Consider the following 19,584-nt stretch of genomic DNA (forward strand, 5'->3'; position numbering starts at 1 on the left):
AATATGCATTCCTGTTGACAGTATTACATAATTCACAACTAAAAACTCCAATCACTTTTGACTCCACCCTGTGGACATTTCAACAACACTTCAAGCTTGGACCACAGGGGGGGCAGTGGTTTGAATTTCGGAAAGCACAGACTGATTTCAGCAGAAGAACTTCCAACCTACTCTCACCAAATTCAGTCATGTCAGGATGGCTAGAACACCCTAGTAGTAACCACATAGCAACTTGCTAAAAAAAACATTCAGAACATCTTAGTAACGGTATAGCTGTGCTGTGGAAACCACCCACTAGCATTGCAGTAAAGAGTTTTGCACAGGCAAGCGCTACTCGTGTTTTCTTCAGAAAATAAAAAAAGCAACATTTAACGACTTCCTTGTGCATTACAATATTGCTCATCTTATGTTTTAACAACTTCCTTATATTTAGTGCATGCATAGTAAGACAGTCTGGACATTATCTTTAAAAGAACATTTAAAGTTTTATAATAATCCTTTAGATTTGTATCGACAAACATTTCATTGTGCCATCTAAGGTGAGTTTCATCACTGTGACCTCTAAATGATCTATGCTGCAAGGCATACGGGCCACTTGCAAAAAGTAACAGCTGTTCCCTCAGCATGTTGTGTGTCATGTGTTCCTGCAATGTACGGTATGCAAAATATGCACATGTGTGTATTTGTGTGTTAGATGCCAATGCCAATGCAAAAGATATGTTGAGCAAGGAGGGGCCTCTGGTATGCGTGCTGCTAGTTTAACGCAGTGTCACATCAGATTTCACTATCAGTAAAGTCTTTTTGGCATGCACAAACATAGAGGAACCCAACTGCACACACACACACACACACACACACACACACGCTTTTGTATCTTGGTGGGGACTTTCCTTTGACATCTATTTTTTATACTGAGCTAATGATATTTTCTATTCTCTAGCATTTTAGATATTAACTATAACATAATTTAGTATGTTTATTAAGGCGTTTTCCTCATGGGGACCATTGGCTGGTCCCCACAATGTAGGTGAAACCCAACCACCATGAACCCCCTCAACCACCCCCAACCCCCCCAACACACACACACACACACACACACACTTCTTCATTGGAAACAGTTACTACTGCTTTGTGAGCTATGACTTCTCAGAACTTATACATAACCACAGTTAAACTACAATCACTGCAGCTTTTGTATAATAAGCAACATGCACATTGGAGCTGTTGGTTAATGAGTTCATAGTACCGTGTAACAAATGTGTGCTGTCCAGAAACGACAAGCTGGAAATTACCTCATTTTAAAACTACATGTCTTGCTACGGGCCCCTGGCCAAGATCCTTCGATCATGCCTAGTATGTTTCAAAAGAAATTCACTATTGATTCCTACTCACGCATGAATGGTGCACTGTAAAACAATCATTTATTAACTCAAATGTTTGATAGAAAACTACTGCATTTGTATTTTCAAAATTACCTTTGATTTGTATGGTCTAGTTTGCCCATTTTGCTTTATATTAATTTATACTATCTAGGATAAATCAAAACAGTCATGGCAATTATTTTGAATTAACTTACAGTATATCGGCATCATCTTAGATTATATAATTATATAAACATAACTCTGAGTTATGAATAGGTCAGGGGAGGGTAATTACCTAATAGCAGAGGTAGGGTGAGGTGTAATAAGGAGTGCTGTATTCCTAAAATTCCTTTAGGAATGTCTGTAACATGACTGGCTTATCACAGCAATAGTCAGTGCATTTTTAGTCACTTCACATCTAAAGGTGTTGAGAGAGAAACATTCAAAGGAAACAAAAGTTTTGATATTTTATGTAGAAAATGTGAGTTATGCTTGTCCATGGTTCTGCTTACATGTTGTTGCTATGGAGTTCTGGGTTGTTGCTTACTGGCCAAGCCTCAATATTATTCAGATTCCTATAGATATGTCTTAGGTCTCACCTTCAGTTCAAGTCTATGACATTTTTTCACCCATTTTATGGTCCACCAGGCAAAATTTTGCAGTCTGATTGCTTAGAAAATTAACAGCATACATCTCTTTGGCAAGCCACACGATTTAAGGTAACATTCATGTCTGTAGGTATGGGAAACTTAAGGAATTCCTTAACGGTTTTAGAATTATTTGAAAATAAGAAATGCAATTCTTATCAGATTTACTGAGCCTGTTGCCGAATAATGAGAGTATTTTATATTTTATTAGAACAAACATTGATTCTTATAAAATACCACTAATTACAACAAAACTCATAATGTGTATCTTTAACTTCACATTGTTACAACCAAGTAATAACTCAGATTTAAGTTTCATAAGCCTGAAGCACACATAACAGTAATAATTCTTGGTTAAATTCTTGGTTAATTTCTTGGTGAATTGAATGATTTTTTTTTTCAGTGAGTTTTTATTCACTAAAAAGTAGGGCTGTGACTTGATAACTTTTTTAAAACAAATTATTCACATAATGGTACATTAAAACAATTATTAAAATATAATCATAAATATAGTTACTTTAAAAAAAAAAAAAAATATATATATATATATATATATATATATATATATATATATATATATAAAATATATGTCTCAAAGAACTTGCAAGAAACTAGTTACTCATCATTTATTTTAATTATTTAAATGTGTACTGTTAGACACATATTTCTACAGGTATAAATCTTTAATTAAAGTATTACAAGTTCAATGCCATAAAATCAGTGGATAAGCTGAAATTAAAAGTTGGGCAAAATCTTCTGCGGTTTTCCATTGGATTTTTATAATAATAGGATCAAATGGGCAGATCCAATTAATATGAAGCCTCATTGTTAAGATCAAATTAAGTATACATTGCCAATTCATTATTAGACACTATACATACAGATATAAAACAAATTGAATGCCAAAGTTTAATTTGCTGAAGTTTAAAACTCAAAACAAATATTCTCACTGGCTGTCGTACAGTCTCTATCACGCACATGCTGGGTCTTTCTCATGTGGTTTCACTTTTGACATTGCTTCAGATGACAGTGTGTGAGCGTTTTCAAGCGATGAGAAGAGATGCAGCAGATTGCCCATATCTCTCCCACACCTGTCTCACCGCTTGCGGCTGAAGTCTCCATTCTCTGTACAGTAAATCTGCTCCTGTGTTAATTATGCTTGGGACATGCGTCGTGCGTAATGAATAAGCGTGCACTGCTCCACACAATCAGTTTATGTGCAGTCGAGTTGAGCATGTGCCTCCTGGAAATGTATATATGCCAATTTCAGCCACAGGAAGTGGGAAAAACATTAGTGAACTCTCAAGAAATAAAAAATTAAGAAAAAAGGATACTGCTTTAATGGTGTTAATATTTTTTTTATATTGTTAAACAGTCAACTATTAATCACAGAAATGAACATGTCAAATTTCTCAACCCTATTAACAAGACGTGATAAGAGTCATACAATCGTGATTTCGTGCTGTATTTTTTGCTTTGTATATTCAAAAGAACTGGTTTATAGGATTCATTCAGTAAGGAATCAGGCTACACTGGTCGCACTGTGTGTTTCGCACTGCTGATTTAGAAGCAATGTTCACGTGCCTCTGAATGGTAGTGCAGAAAACACTGTCAGAGTACTTTAGCAAGGTGTTGCATCAGCATTGGCAGAAGAATGGACGTTCCTGAGCTATTAACAGAACGAAAAGTTAAAATACCTATATCTAAGTATGAACAATGGTAATATCGATGCTTGCCTTAGCAAGCACCACTAACATGGCCATCGGTATCTGTTTGATTTCCATGAAACAAAGCCTGAGTCACCTAGCAGAGCAACATTCTTTCAGTGGTATGAAAACAACAGTGGGCAAGGCTATTAAACTGCTATATTCAGCCAGCCTGAACAGCTTTTAGACTGATAGCAACACGTTACTTTATAAAATGGCATTGTACATTATGATATTCACAGCTGTTAGACAGTGTAGAAAACCGCTGCTCAACTGCAGCTGGGTTTGGAAAATAAATTCTTGGCTGTTTCGACCTCATTTACATAATATTAAAGTTACTTTTTCTGTCGCCCTAAGGCGAGCGATTGCTGGACATGTACCAGGAAAATGTGTAACTGCTAATGGTGAACTGACCAATGAATAAGTGCATGAAAAGAGAGCAGGTTTTGGCAGAGAGTGTTTACTTTGCTCTAATGAAATGTTCACAGTCATGAGTGGAAAGTTTGGGGGAGGGGGAAGGTTTGATCCCAGTAAACTGTGTGGAAGTCTAAGAACAATCACATGAGTTCTTCGATTCCTCTTGACTTCAAGAGAATTATGTGGCTTGACATCATTAACTATTTGCAAATCTATGTATTTCAAATGTATAGGTTTAGTCTCTTCTGGGAAAACGGACCAAAAATAGTGATGACTCATATTGTCCACAGAGGCGAATACAATATTTTGGTCAATAAAATACTTTCTAGAGAGAGAATGTCCCCTTCCCCTAAATTATTAATACCACATACCTATGGCTAACAATAGCATGTAGCAAATTATGGGTCATTATTGTGTCTTTGGTGCCTTTGTGCGGATTTGCCTTTCGATATGTCCCGCCCCAACTACCTGTATCAATAGGAAATACGTCTACTCTAGAAAGAACACTTTGTTCATCAAACTGTTTTATGTGGTCTTCAAAATAAGCTACAGATTATTAATAAGAACACTTTATGAGGGTCTTCTTCCAACATAAGAACATTCACAGATGTTCTGTTGATTCTCAGTGGTCTGTTGAGTATAGCATGCAGGCTCTACTGTCCTGTGACAAAGCTACTATATTTCTTTACATAAACAGTGTTCTGTATGTGATGTGCAACGTGGAACCAGTCAGAGAGAATTATCTTGAATAGTTTTAATTACCAAGCTTTAAATAGAAACAATCTGCTATGTGTTCTATGCTTATATTTAGTCACAAAGAGGATAATTATTAGTTATGTAAAGAGAGCAGGGAGGTGTGACATGCCTAATAGCCTTTCCATGGGTTGTTTTCACAGAGTTAGCATAACTACTGTAACTTGCTGTTTAACAGAGATCAACCAATATTTTTTTTTTATTAGTTTTTACCTATAGCAATTATTTTTAAGTTTAAGTGTCTAATAACCCATTCACAGAAACAACTTTTAATATTGTTTTATTTCTGTTTCTTGAAACAATAAGAATAATCTTCACCACATCATTCAAAACATAACATGCATTATGATTGTTATTATTTGTAATAATATGTCAACTTTATGCCAAGTAGTTTTGTGGTCATAAATTTATGGTCACAAATTTGTGGTCACAATTCATTTGTTTTGGGGTATGTCTAACTGTTACACTACAACACATACACATTTCTCATTTGAGAATAAATAGTGGCTACATAAAAGGTTGAATAATGTATGCAAATAACAAAACATTATATATGTGAGCTACTTTACCATTGAGAGGCCATTTATTGGTAGACCTCATATTAAAGAACCATGCAAATAAAAATAAAACTCTTAATATTTGATATTAAAAATATATTTTTCACCCCAAAATTAAAACTCTCTCATGATTTACTCGCCCTCATGCCATCGCAGATGTGTATGACTTTCTTTCTTCTGCTGAACACAAACACAGATTTTAGAAGAATATCTCAGCTCTGTGGGTTCTTTCAAATGCAATTGAACCAGACCAGACATTCAAAGTTCCAAATTCACATAAAGGCAGCATAAAAGTAATCCAAATGACTCCAGTTGTTTACTATTGTCTTCTGAAGCAATGTAATCTCTATGGGTGAGAAACAGATCAAATTTTTAAGTCCTTTTATTACCATAAATCTCCACTTTCACTTCCACATTCTGAAAGTAAAAGTGAAAGTTGAAAATTATTTAAATATTGGTCTGTTTCTCACCCATAGTGATTGCATTGTTTCAGAAGACATTCATTGAACCACTGGAGTCGTATGGATTGCTTTTATGCTGCCTTTATGTTGATTTTGGACCTTCGAAATTCACCTGCATTGTAAGGACCTACAGAGCCGAGATATTTTTCTAAAAATCTTCAATTGTGTTCAGTAGAAGAAAGTAAGTCATACACATCTGGGATGGCATAAGGGTGAGTAAATGGTGCGAATTTTCATTTTTGGGTGAACTCTCCCTTTTAAAGGTGCGTACACACTGCCAGCGACTTCGTCGCTGCAGGTCGTCAGTGGCTGGCGGTGAAGTCGCTAGTGGGCGTTCCCACTACTGGTTGCCTAGTAACGTTTATAAATGACATTCACTGATGCCATTCCATTGCTATTGACAGCGAATCTCTTTTCTTGCCACTAAAAACAAACATTTTGGAGGGAAAAGACTAAATATAAATGGATTCAGTACATAAAATGCTTTATATCAAAGATGAATGAGCAACAAGGCGTGCTGTTTGCCAGAGCGGCTGTTTATCTGCGGCGAAAATGCAAATGCCGGTCTGTCTGGGTCCATAAAATCCCTGCGATCTCAGATACACCTTTCCACGCAGTATTTTTCTTAAAAATGTCCTTGTACGTGGGAAGAGACATATCATAGAGCACTGGAAAATTTCTAACAGCAAGAATTAGCCTTTCATCCATCTTTCCGTTTCTGCAGGAGCTGAGAGAGAGAAGGATCACGTGATTTCTCCCGTCGTCTCTCCTATTGGCTGTCGCTTCCGTTAGTCGCTCCAAAGTTGAACTTTTCTCAACTTTGTCGCGTCGCTGGACACGCCCACATCTAGCGCCAACGGTCGAGACAGCTCGTGTCGCCGGAAGTCACTGTGCTCGCATTGAAAATGAATGGTATTGAGTCGCTGTCGCGCGCGATGTCGCTGGCAGTGTGTACGCACCTTTAGTGCTTCCCCTTTAACTGTGCAAGTCGACTGTGTGGGAATGACATTTTCACATTGTATGCAAACACTGTTTTCATGAGGATCAAAGGTCTTTCAGTGACAGCTGCAGTTATAAGAGGGATTATAGAGAATGGTAAGCATCTGTGTGTGCAGTATATGTGTGACATAAGAATTAAAGGTACACACACACAACTGTGTTTTTAGGTAACTCTGGCAACAGCTCTTGTTGCTGATTTTCTGTCCCATGTCTCTCATGTTTCATATAGATCTCCCTTGACATTATAACGTCACCATGCCAACCAGAGTGTATGCTGGGGGGGCGGGTTTACACTACAATGAAGATATAAACACAGTCTGTCTGTATCCCTGTAATCCTAGTTAAGTCACCATTTCTATACAGTTTGAGTTTAGTTTGAGTTTTTCCAATATATTTATTATTATTTTAGCAATAATTTTTTTAGGGCTGATAAAGTGAATGTTAACTAATATCATTTAAATATATACATTTCTCAGTGGCAACAATATCACTATCTAACGGCTTTTGGTGTTTAAAGGAATATACTGGGTTAAATACAAGTTAAGCACAATCGACAGTATATGTGGCATAATGTTGATTACCACAGAAAATTATTTTGACTCATCTGTCCTTTTCTTTAAAAAAAAAGCAAAAATCGAAGTTACAGTGAGGCACTTATAATGTGCCTAGTGGTAGCCTGCAATTGTTACCTTATCGATCTATTTCTACTTGAAAATAAAATAAAATTACTCCATTCTTGTAACATAATTTAGTTAGATTAAACAATTTCGACTTGAATAAAACCAGTTACTTTAGATGTTACCTCATGAAGCACATTTTTGTTTGCCTGAAGAAAAAAAAAGAAATCAGTGTGGAACAGAAAGCAATAGGTTAGGACAGGTCGAATGCTGATGTTATCTGAGCAATCTGAGATGGTGTCTGTAAGAAGGATAGTTGCATCATGTCTGAGGTTTCGAGAAAATACAAAACAGTATATATAGTACATTACAGATCAAAGAGGGAATAAAAATGTACCTTTACTTAAATAAACCATCATGCACTAAGGCAATTCAACGTGATCTCATGAGAACTTGTATGTACTTTTATGTAAAGTTTGGTTCTAGCAAATGTACATTCTCTTACGTTTGCATAGACATCGAAACATACAGTATGGACATATTGACAGCATGTAAATGTCATCATTTTACGTATTAACACCCATAGAAACGTACAAATGTTTACGTGTACTCTTTGAATGGAATAATATTGAATAATTCATAGAATTAGTCAGTTAAATACATTTAATTTATAATCAATAAGATTAGTTAAATGCCATCACATTTATTTAATGCAGTTGACATTATAATATGACATTTTAACGGTTTCATTCAGTTCTGCTGCCCTATACAATGTTTTAAAGGATTATATCACTTTAACCAAGTCTACTTTTTAAAATGTTATAATGAATAAAAACTCTGTAATCGTTTAATCATTTATTAAACATTTAATTGTATTTTTGTTTGCAATGGGACACAAAGGAGTTTTCAGAATATGACAAAAAACGAAATAAACCACAAAAAGCATCATAAAACAACAATAAAATTAATCTATACATTTGTTAGCTATAATCAAAATCTTCAGACTGCTTCCTGTGAAGAACAGACCCAAATTCAAGCCTTTTATTCAACAATCTCCATCTCCATCCGCCTTCACGCCCGCTGTAACCGTCAATCTGCAGTCGACCTTTATCCCTCTCGGAGGCTTAATTAGCCTAATACGGGACCGGGTGTGTAGGATCACGACCCGCCCCACCCTCCGCCCTGCCACAGCTATTGTATGTCATCAGGGAGCACATCGGATGCAGCGCAATCACCCTATGGACTAGTTTTGTACTGAATTTTGCCATTTTTCTGAAAAAATTATTGTGTTTACATTTATCTGTCTGTTATGTGTTTTATATGCTTAATAAATGGTTACGGTTAGGTTTAGGAGTAGGTGTGGGATTAGAGGCTGTAAAATATATAAATGAATATATTTTAACAAGAAATTATTGCTACTGTACATTAATCTACTTGTTACATGTTTTTATATTGTTGAAATGTAGATATGTTTAGGGGTTGGGGTAGGGTTAAGGGATCTAAAATATCTATAATACAGTAAAAATGTACAAATATATTTATAATCGATTTGTGTATTCAAATATAGTTGTAATGGATTTGTCACATTTTTTAGTTTTAGATACTTTCAAATGTCCATATTGTACATAAAAACATGTACGTTTACATGTTACAAATATTAACTAGATCAGGCTGGGTAATTATTACAAAGGCATTTGTATACTTGTCCAATTCAGCTGATTTTCAAGGAAAGAATTGTAGGATTCTTGCTGAATCCTCAAGCCATTTGTGTGCTGACTCAACGTAAGTGTGTACTCAAGGGGACTAATTAATCCTTTGCCATTATGTCTTTGTAATCTCTGGGGAAGTAGGGCACTATGTAGTGGCAAACTAAAGCTCCTTAGTGTGCACTAAGTGTGGCTTGGCCAGAATAACAGACTTAAAGAGCAAACAGTACATTTTGAGAATCACCAAAAAACCCACTTTGTTTACATTATCTGTACTGAATGTGGGAGAAATGTGCGGTATTCTTCTGAATGGATTTAATTAAGGTAAATATGTTAAATGGAGCTGAAACTACACATATTATTGGAAGCTTCCAAAATGCAATTACAAAAGCAAGCTTGATTTGTACATTTTCTGAAGAAAATGTGAATGTGCTTGCACATGGAAAACTCATCATCATGCCATCATGGTTGTGAGAGCATTGCTATGAGATTGTTAGAGTGTTTATTAGTGTATTGCTATGTGGTTGCTGGAGGGTTCTAGGTAGTTACTAGGGTGTTACTTACACCCAGTCAAAAGAGATCACCACCAAGTCTACTTTTGTTCGTAGATATGGCTCGGGTCCTTCCTCCAATTTAATTCTGGAACAGGGTCCATCACCTAACATCATTGTCTGGCCTCACTGATGCTTTTATGTATGAACTGGAGCAAATCAATGCAGCTATATTTCAACATTAAGTGGAAATCCTTTCCAGAAGAGTGGATATAGGTGGTATAGGAGCGAGAGAGAGATTAAACCCTATGGTTTTGAAATTAAATGTTCAACAAGCACATATGGTCCACAAACTTTTGGCCATATAGTGTAAAACTTTGCAAGTGAATAGTGTTCAAATTCTGCAGACATCTGCAGAGCTTTATATGAAATTCGGCAGCCACTGACCAATACATTTGGAAGCAAAAAGAAAAAAGAATCAAATCAAAATCAAATATTTATCTGTAAAATATCAATTTACAGAAATTATTTTCAGCTGTGGCTTTCAAACAAATGGAAGGTTTTTTCAATTATTCTACAAACGGCTCAGAATAAGGAGGAAGACTGAGTTTTTATTTAACACATGCAACAAGATGATCAAATCAGCAGCAATGAAATCATGATCTTAATTTACGTCATTCAGACTCATGGTATGTCAGGAATCTGGCATGTATGATCGACAGTAAAAGCCAAAGAGTACAGAGAGCTTTTGGACTGTGTGGAATGTGATTGAGATGAGATAATTACCTAGAACTCCTCCTCAAAAGAGTCTCCAGACTGTCTCATCAAATCCCTTTTAGCCAAGATATTCAGAGCCATTACAAAGCTTAGAAAGGCGACATGATCTTGCATTGTCTGGTCAGCTTTGTAAATCTAAATTGGATTCACTCTACATTATTAGAGCGAATTAATAATCAGTCACAAATCAGCAGTAAATAAAAACTGAATGCATTTTTTATGTTCCGACAGCTAAATGATCAACAACACCAATTTAAAAAAAAAGGTCCATAGCTTGCAAGACTGTTGTAAAATAAACCCTGCAGCACTGATTGTTCTGATCCTCTTGAAGGCATCTCGCTGATCATACAAATTATTTGCCATGTTTGAACTCATCATAACCCTCCTAAGGAATTCATTAATGAGTCCTACCTTTGGTCCTCCCTGTCTTTTTTGACCGGAAAGTGCAAAGATGCAACTAATTTCTTCTTCCCTGTGTATCAATATAATGATGCCCTTCTTTTGGAATTTTATGCTATTTTTATCTTATTTACATGTAAATAAACCATTGCAGTCTCTTTGCCATTGCTGTCTCTAGACAAGTTTGTGTCTATAGTTGTATTTATGTGAATGTAATTTTACACATGTGTGACTACTTTCTTTATTTGTGAAGCTTTGAATTATTGTCTGTGAGTGCAGATTGCAACATTCAACTTCAAATTTGTATTTTACAAGTTTTCACATCAGTGCTATGAGTGTAAACTTACAAGAACAAATATTTAAGCTCTTGAGTTTTGCTACTGATTTTCCTTCATATTCAAAGGCCTGATCACCGTTAGATTCCTCTAAAAGACTTTCTTTGTGTTCAGCAGAAGAAAGAAATTCATACACATCTTAGATGGCATAAAAGTGAGTAAACGACGAGAGAATTTTCATTGTTGGGTGAACTAACCCTTTAAGTTGAAGCCTCAAAATGTAAGACCTAAGTCATGTGACAGTATTTTCAAGAATGCAACTGCACATGACATTCAATATATTCTTTTGTCTATTTTTGCTCCAATGAAAATAGTTCCAAATGAAGGCAAAGCAGGACTGACAGCATGTCTTGTACTCTGCAAACATAGAGAAGCTGAGTAATACAAAAGTGAAGAGTCCCAGTGCTGTTATACTAAATATAAGCACTCTTGGAAATCAACTTGTCCAATCCGGTTAGGGGACCGGTGCTAATTGTTGTATAAATACAATCATAGAATTTGTGCTGTTGTATTTAGTAGTTTTGTATAAGAGACACCTAATTTGTAGTATGTGATGGAGGCCATGGCTTCCCTCAGAATGTGAAGTACGAAGTCATATTGTCTCTGGAATCTATCGGAGGAAGTCTTGTACTGTCACTTTAAATGGCTCGTTCTCAGTCAAGTACACAGCTGGCCCCAGACCTGCTCTTATTGCAGGCCAGAATAAGCCAATCGTCAATGACACTAATTTATATGAAACTGCAAAGTGCTTTATTGTGTGCAATAAACCAAGTTATCTGAGCCATGAGTAATATAAGTATGATCTTGACTGCTTTACTGTCCTTCAAGCTGTAAATGTTTACAAATTCAGCCCTTCACTAATCTCATCACTTTTGCTCTAATAATAAGGGAGCCAAATTAACTTCACTGACAAGACAACTCCCATGACATGGGGAGCTGAGTCTAGCAAATAATGCTATATTAGGCCTTTAAGTAGTCATACTTTGGAAATTAAGACTTCCAAGAATGGAAATTTCCATGGGTTTAGAGGATGTAATGGGTCATTGACTTTCAGTTCTGTGCATCAAACATTCTGTGAAATTCAGTGTGTTTTCAATGAATATAAAAGCTATAATAAAATGTTATCCTTGAGCCTTTTGTTAATTGTAGAAAAATATCAAGAGGAAAATGTAACAGAATATTGCTCAAATATTGCTCTTAGGTCATGTGACATAATGGGAGATCTCAGTAAGTATCAACTTTGTTTCAGATGTTTCTACTAAACAGGAGGAATAAAAATGGACACAAATGAGACAATTGTTGACATACAGTTCAAATATAGAGCTTTAAAAAGTCAATACAGAGAGCATAGCCCAGGAAATGTGCTCTGGGAAGAATTTAATGATTGATTGCAGACTTTGGTATCTCTGAAAATCGGAACACATTTTGACATTATTGAGCTCTTTTGTGAGGTCTAGAGGAGATGCATGTGAGATCACTGAAACAAAAGTATTAATTTGCTCCACATTTCATCTCATTGCAGTTTATAGGAGGAATATTTTAAATATTAAAGACATCTCATTTGTGATTTTCTTTTACAATGTTTAGGAAGTAGTAGATAGATAGTAGTAGTAGACATTGTGACATTATTTTCAAGACATTTAAGCACGTCTTTCTCCCAAATTCTCATTCTCATTAAAAAAAATTACATAGGCATAAAAAAGGGTGCTTCTTCAACTTCAAGCAAACATCATGTTCCTGGGGTTAATTTTTATTAAACTAAAGATTTCAGTTAAACAATTCAGTATTTGTGATTGTTGGAAATGACAATACGGTGGGAATTTTCATGACCTTCCAAAAACAAAATGAAAATAATAAAAATAAAAAATGACATCTCATGTGATGCATGTACAAAGACTTTTAGAAGAAAAATGTAATAAACTAGTAAGAGAGCATTTTTTTTAACAAGACTTTAATTAGTTCAGGAAACACCCATAAATACTTTATAGTGTACATATTTGAGCATTTTGAATGGAGAATGCTTAATTGTCATGAAAATAATGTCATAGTGCATAAACTCTCAATGATCCTACAAATAGGCGTCAAGCTAAATACAATCCCTATTGCTTCCTTTTGATTTTGCATTGAAATATGACATGGACATGTTCTTGACAGCATTCAAGAGATTCACCAAATTAGACTATCCTAGACAGGACAAAGATCAATGTTTTTGCCACGCAAGAACCTGCAAACATCATTCACATTGCAAAACCCACAAACAACGAAACATCCCCTGTTATAAACTACTAACAGTCCTTTTCTTAAGTTCGCAAGTAGCATTGACTCATTCTGGTGTCTTGTGCAGACATGTTTGGTTGTCATGGTGAGAGTTCGGCACAGATCCCAGGAGGTGATTCACATGTGGAGTGACCAAGTGATTTGGAAGGCGGGACAGAGGACGTGTTCCCATGCAATTTCAATCTGATAAAAACCACAGAAGTAGGCGTATTGTTGTGTCCTCCTTAGTTTGGATGGGAGTGTATGTAAATGTGTGTGTTTGTACAAACATGTATACCCTGAACCTACTTAATTTTTTTTACTTGACGTGAGAGAAAGAGAAAGGAGTGGCATCAGTATGTGACTCTCCCAATGATAGAACTATTACACACTCCTTTTTTCTTACCAGCTTTCTCACTTTTTCTAGCTTTCTCTAGACAAATAACCTTATGTCATTGAATAAGTCCTTTGGTTTACAGTCCTTGACAACTTTTTCTTTAGAAACTATATGCCACACCAAAAACAATATAGAAATGAACAACTTAATTATCTTCCCAACAAATGAATACCATGACTTGAAGTCATATATTAAGCCAAACCGATCTTCCTTTAGTTTCTATCAGAGGTATTTTTCTGGGTTTGTTACTTTGAATGCTGAAGTAAGGGATGATGGTCTTATGGTTCTAGTTCTTATACTTTTGGAGCATCAGCAGACTGAATTGCATGTAAACATTTTTGTCGTGGAACCTAAAATGTGCTTCACGTGGTAAAATCTAAATGAACTGGATTTATTCAAGACAAAAATATAATATAATATGACTGAACCTGACCACTTGAGGTTACACCAACAAAAGTCACTTTTATGGGTAAAGTCAGAAGGCTAAAATATCTCCTTGTGAATAACAATTGTACATTTTCACTTTTTGCAGTGCTGTTTAGCTCTCTTAGTAAACACCCACTGTGTGCTCTCTGTATCATACTGAGACGGGAAGAAAACTTCATTTACAGAACATTCAGAACTCTGATTATCAGTGATGAACAATAAAACCAATGTCCAATATAGGTACAAAAACTAACAATGTGTGCTTTTTTTCATTGTTACAAATCTTTCTCCTATACCAGCTTAATATGATGAGACAACTATAGCCATTCATAGGTTTATTCTTCAGAGTATAAACACTGTGGCGAATTACAAAACATTACCCTGTTTTTTTTAGCGTCCTGACTCCCGACTAAGGATGCGTTTCCCGTACACCAATGTAACTCAATAGATAACTAATATAGTACGATGATGCATCGTTGGAGAAATTAACTAGCAAGTCAAGACTCTTTCACAACACCATAGTAACTATGTTACACATTGATTGTTCAAATCAATAAATTAAACCAGAAACTAACAAGAAACTGTGCAACTACACAACTGCTGTTTGTGAAAATGAATTGGAACTACGGTTTCAGGAAACACCACTGCCAGACAAAACAACATTGGCTCGACTAATGGTGTGAGTTTGAGTTTCAATGCAAGACGGGGGGAGAGTTCAGGAAACCATTACACGCAAAAATTACACACTTTACCTTTAAAGAAAACAAAAAATATTGCACATAAAATGACAGAACATTTAATGGACTGATGCGTAGGGATGCAGCGATATACATTTATGACAGATAAAAACCCATAGGCCGATACCGATATTTTGCCACGTACCTTATTTTGTCATCAGATCACTGTTTTACAGTGGAATTATGCTTTAAAATTGTACAGAGAGGAACAAAATAAATTTTTACTGTTCCAATAATAAATAATTTCCATTGAACATGATTGGATCTGTTGAACACATGACAGGTCAACGTTTTTAAGAGAGCAACAATGAAAGTAAAATAGAAGACAAAAAAAACTGTAGGAAATCTTGACAACTAACATTAAAATAAAGCCTCCAGTCATATCAGTGAACTTATAAAAGCTGTCATGTTAAGACCAAAGTAAACTTCACACGTCCGTGTTGCGGACCGCTCCGTGCACAGTATGCATGACATACATTTTGTCCAAATTTTTGTCCTAATCCAGTCCGTGTGGCCTGACCGCGTACCAGACAGATTTTCTTGACTGGCCAGCATAGTCACTGTCTGTTTGCATCATCGGCGCATACGCCAACCATTGACTCTACTTAAAGAGTATCACAAATAAGTTATAGTGGGCATGCGTTAAACGTGTCCGTATTCACTCTCTGTAAAAGAGTATACTCACAAAGGCAACGCGGTCGACCAGGCGTGAGTCGATCCGGAAAAGGCAAAATGAAGTATGCCCAGGCCACATGACCAGCCAAATACTACTTGCTTAATCTCAGTAACCATCCTGTTATGAATTGTTTCCCTCAACATACAGCCTCTATAGGTATGTTCCATTTTCACAACTGTCATGTCCGTTTTTTCAGCATTAACATAAGATGTTATTAAAAATGACATGTTCTTAGGAGTGTCAACCCTTCTACAAATTGTGGCTATTATTATTTCTGGATTGTACTTTAAATTCAAAGAGTTTTTACAAAGTGTGTAACTAATTAATTCTAATAATACATATCAGCAGCTTACACATCGGTGCCTCCCTAGAGAAGAGGTATATTTTTGTGATATTGTTGTACTTGTACTGAGCCTTATCTCAATGTACTCCAGTACTCTACCATATCCTTAAGCCAAGCAACAAAACATTACTGTCAACATATGGGGATTTAGTCATACAAAAAAGAAATCTTTCCTGACCAATTCTAAGACCACATGGAGAGAGGGAGTGGAAAAAAGGGCAAAAGTTAAGAAAACAAAAACATACACCCTGCCACTGTGAACTCTTGAAGTTCGAATAATGCTTAAAAAATTGAGAGATTAACTTTCAAAGCATCTGGTTATGTCACACTGTTTGGACAGAAGGAGAATAGGAATGAAAATAAGCTTAAATCACAGTTCTTTAAAACGCCCTGATTTGGCTGACAATATGCTATAAGCCCCACAATGACAAAGTCCAAGCTAACAACACGAAATTGTGCTGAATGACCATGAACAAGTCATTTAATTCAGGACTGTACAGACCTCTGCCCCACTCCCTTATATCCCTGCACTATAAAAGCAATCACCTAACAATCAGTGTAGCAAAGTCAGCAGATAAATGAATAATCAGAGCCAACTACTTGAAATCAGTTATAATCTGAGGTGGTTTATGGTAGGCCAGACCCTGTGAGAGCTGATCTAGGATCAGTTTTTGCATATGGACCTGTTATATGGCCTATGACATGTCCAGGCAAAGGCTTCAATAACAGTGTATCATTATGTAATCATACGTTTTACTCTACATAAGGGGGTTCCCTTCTCACGGTGTCTGCCATGTTGTGATCACATGGCAAACTGAATAGACTCTGTAACAACCCTATTATCAGACACTTTGATCGTGGGATAAATTAATCATGATTGACTGACTATAATTCACATCAGTGTATTTCTTCATCTATAACAAAAAACATTTTACGTGATTACTGTCCATGTTCAGATGGTCATTGTAAATGAACTAGTTCACATAAATGACTCCTTAATTCACTAGAGCCCCTTGCAAAGCCTGAAAGGGACTTTAAATCAGTGTTTTCTTTTTTTAAATGAAAAACGTGTAATAAATGTTTATTACTACTGTTAATCCCATTATTTCGAATCAGTTTTCTAAAATATGGTGTTTTCTAGTTTTATTAGTGTATATTATGTATAAACTTATGTTCAATTTAATGTAACTTGTAAACCTTTTTAATTAAATATGCTACTTACAGGTGATCTTATTTAATTATTCAATCAGAACTTCTGATAGCTGAATTAAACAGACATCATCCAATTGTTTTATATCTAAAAACATTTTCTAATTTTAAATATCCTGAAACTATTAAAAATATAAAAAATAAAAAATAATACAAAATAAAAATAATTATTAAAAAGTAAGTTTAATCATTAATAAATGTATTAGCTAATTAAAAATAGCAAATTTTATCTTTTTGATACTAAAAAAATATGACTTGATATTATGCTTAAACTCTTTCAAATCAATCGAACGTTATGCATATGTAGGTAAAATTTTGGTTTGTAATATTTCTCTACATAACCTTTTATCAATGATACTTAAGTGCTACAGTATGCTCCACCATGATTACAAGTAATTAAGAGAGGAAGGCAGCACACTCTAGTGAGTACATTTGACTATTACAGGGCTATTAATGGTGTTAGTAATTACAGCCTGCAGGGTGTTGATTAAGTATGTTTATATTTAGGTCCTGATGCATTATTGTTTTAATAATTGGGATTAAATAAAATACATCGAAATATATAGAAATAAATTATGTAGTTAACTAAAAGCGCACCAGTTTCTTTGTAACTACTAATTGTGATAAATTGTATGCTCATAAGCAGCAAAGGTTATTAAATGTGTTTGCATTTACGTCCTATTTTACTATTACACAGCCCACATGGAACAGACATGGGCAGTGTGGTGTTGATTAGTCTAATGTATCCTCAAGTGTGCTTGCATGAACGTGTGAAATGAACAGTAGGTGTGAGAGTGTCAATGTGCAAGCTAGTGCTTAATATGATTTAAACAGTGCAAATGTGGCCTAAAATTAAATCAATATTGTGTTACAAAGCACTTTTGAACTGTGATGAAGTAATCTGCATGACAAGACAGCAAATTACACAATGGAATTGCGTGTATTTCATTGAAACTGTTATAAAATACATCCAAGACTATACTGTAGAAGACTACCTGTTCTTGTTAGTGATAACCAATATATACCCGTCAGGCTTATATTTTGCCTTTTTTCAGCCGATAACTGTGCTCGATTGGCCGATTAGCAGAGATGGTCATTATGCCTAGTGAAAGTACCAACTGCCTAGTCAATGGGAAGTGGATTTATTTTTTAGATGTTTATTGTCTGTGTGCAAGAGACTCTGACTCACCTCTGAGCTCCAGTACAGAGGCCCTGAGCAATCTGTCCGTCCCCTGATCGTGCTCGCTTTAATTGGGTACACTCCTCTCTCCACCGCTCCTTGTTCACAGATCTCCAATGTGACCAGTTCATGCACCAGGTCTGACTGACTGACCGATCTGCGATGCCTTGATAGGGGAGGTATGCAAGTGTATCCGGTCCTTGAAGGCGAGCGGCCCCTTAGCCCATTCATCCGGGGAATTGGAGCTTTAACCTGCATCCGACTGGAGCTTTCACTTCGACGGGTGATGAGGGGATGTGAATGGGGTGCAGCTCGCCCATGTTCAAGTTCCTGGGGGAAGAACAAAACACCTCGGGAGAGGCAAGGTCTTGGGTTCAGGTAGCGGGAGGTGGAAGGAGCAAACCTGGAGAGCTGGGGTTGACCACGGACAATATATCCCAGAGTGGGATCGCAGGGATCATAGGAACTGTAGGGGCTTAAGACGGTAGAACCAGTGGAGTATTTGGGGGGAGAGTAGACTGGAGACATGATCAAGATGTGGAGACGAGACGTCAACCCCAAAGAGGAGAGAGGGAAACTGTTACAAACAGAAATACACTGTGCTAAAAACAAGCCTTAAAAGATCCTAGAAACATACTGGAATCCAAAATGGGACTAGCCCAGTATTTTATTATGGGACAATTTGCTGCCTTTAATGGATTTTCAGGGTCTTTTCTACTTTTTATTTCTTCTGTATAAAATGTATAACTGTGTAAAAACACACTGGACGTCATAAACTGTGTCCCAAATTCTGCACTATTCACTATGCACTTACAACATTGACATTTAGATTTATGCAATTGGCAGACGCTATAATCCAAAGTGATTTACTGTCCATTCAAGGTATATATTTTATTCAACCCGATCTCAAGAAAATTTGTACATAATTTCGAGTTGGCTGTTTCGTATGATCTCGCACGATGATGTTCCAATAAACTCGTACTTCATCACGTGCAAATTCCTGGATGTCTTATGTGGAAGTAAGCGTGAGTTTCATGCACAAGGCGTTGAGGACATGCTTATTAATATTATGCCCTTACCCAAACCCCTTATCTAAACTTAACCATTCAGGAAAGTGTGTAAACATTATAGGAA

General features: G+C 36.0%; 1 protein-coding gene across 2 annotated transcripts in view; it reads right to left on the reverse strand.

Moving 5' to 3' along the window:
- The window catches only part of usp2b (ubiquitin specific peptidase 2b), a 65,545-nt gene that overhangs the window by 39,913 nt on the left and 6,048 nt on the right, over nucleotides 1-19,584 (reverse strand). For both annotated transcript variants that reach the window (XM_052106195.1, XM_052106176.1), the window contains exon 2: nucleotides 18,460-18,968. In XM_052106195.1, the coding sequence (XP_051962155.1) occupies nucleotides 18,460-18,708 (249 nt within the window). In that variant the 5' untranslated portion in view covers nucleotides 18,709-18,968. The remainder of the gene's footprint in view (nucleotides 1-18,459; nucleotides 18,969-19,584) is intronic.

The sequence above is a fragment of the Xyrauchen texanus genome, chromosome 3 (assembly GCF_025860055.1).
Source record: "Xyrauchen texanus isolate HMW12.3.18 chromosome 3, RBS_HiC_50CHRs, whole genome shotgun sequence".
Taxonomy (NCBI): Eukaryota; Metazoa; Chordata; class Actinopteri; order Cypriniformes; family Catostomidae; genus Xyrauchen; species Xyrauchen texanus.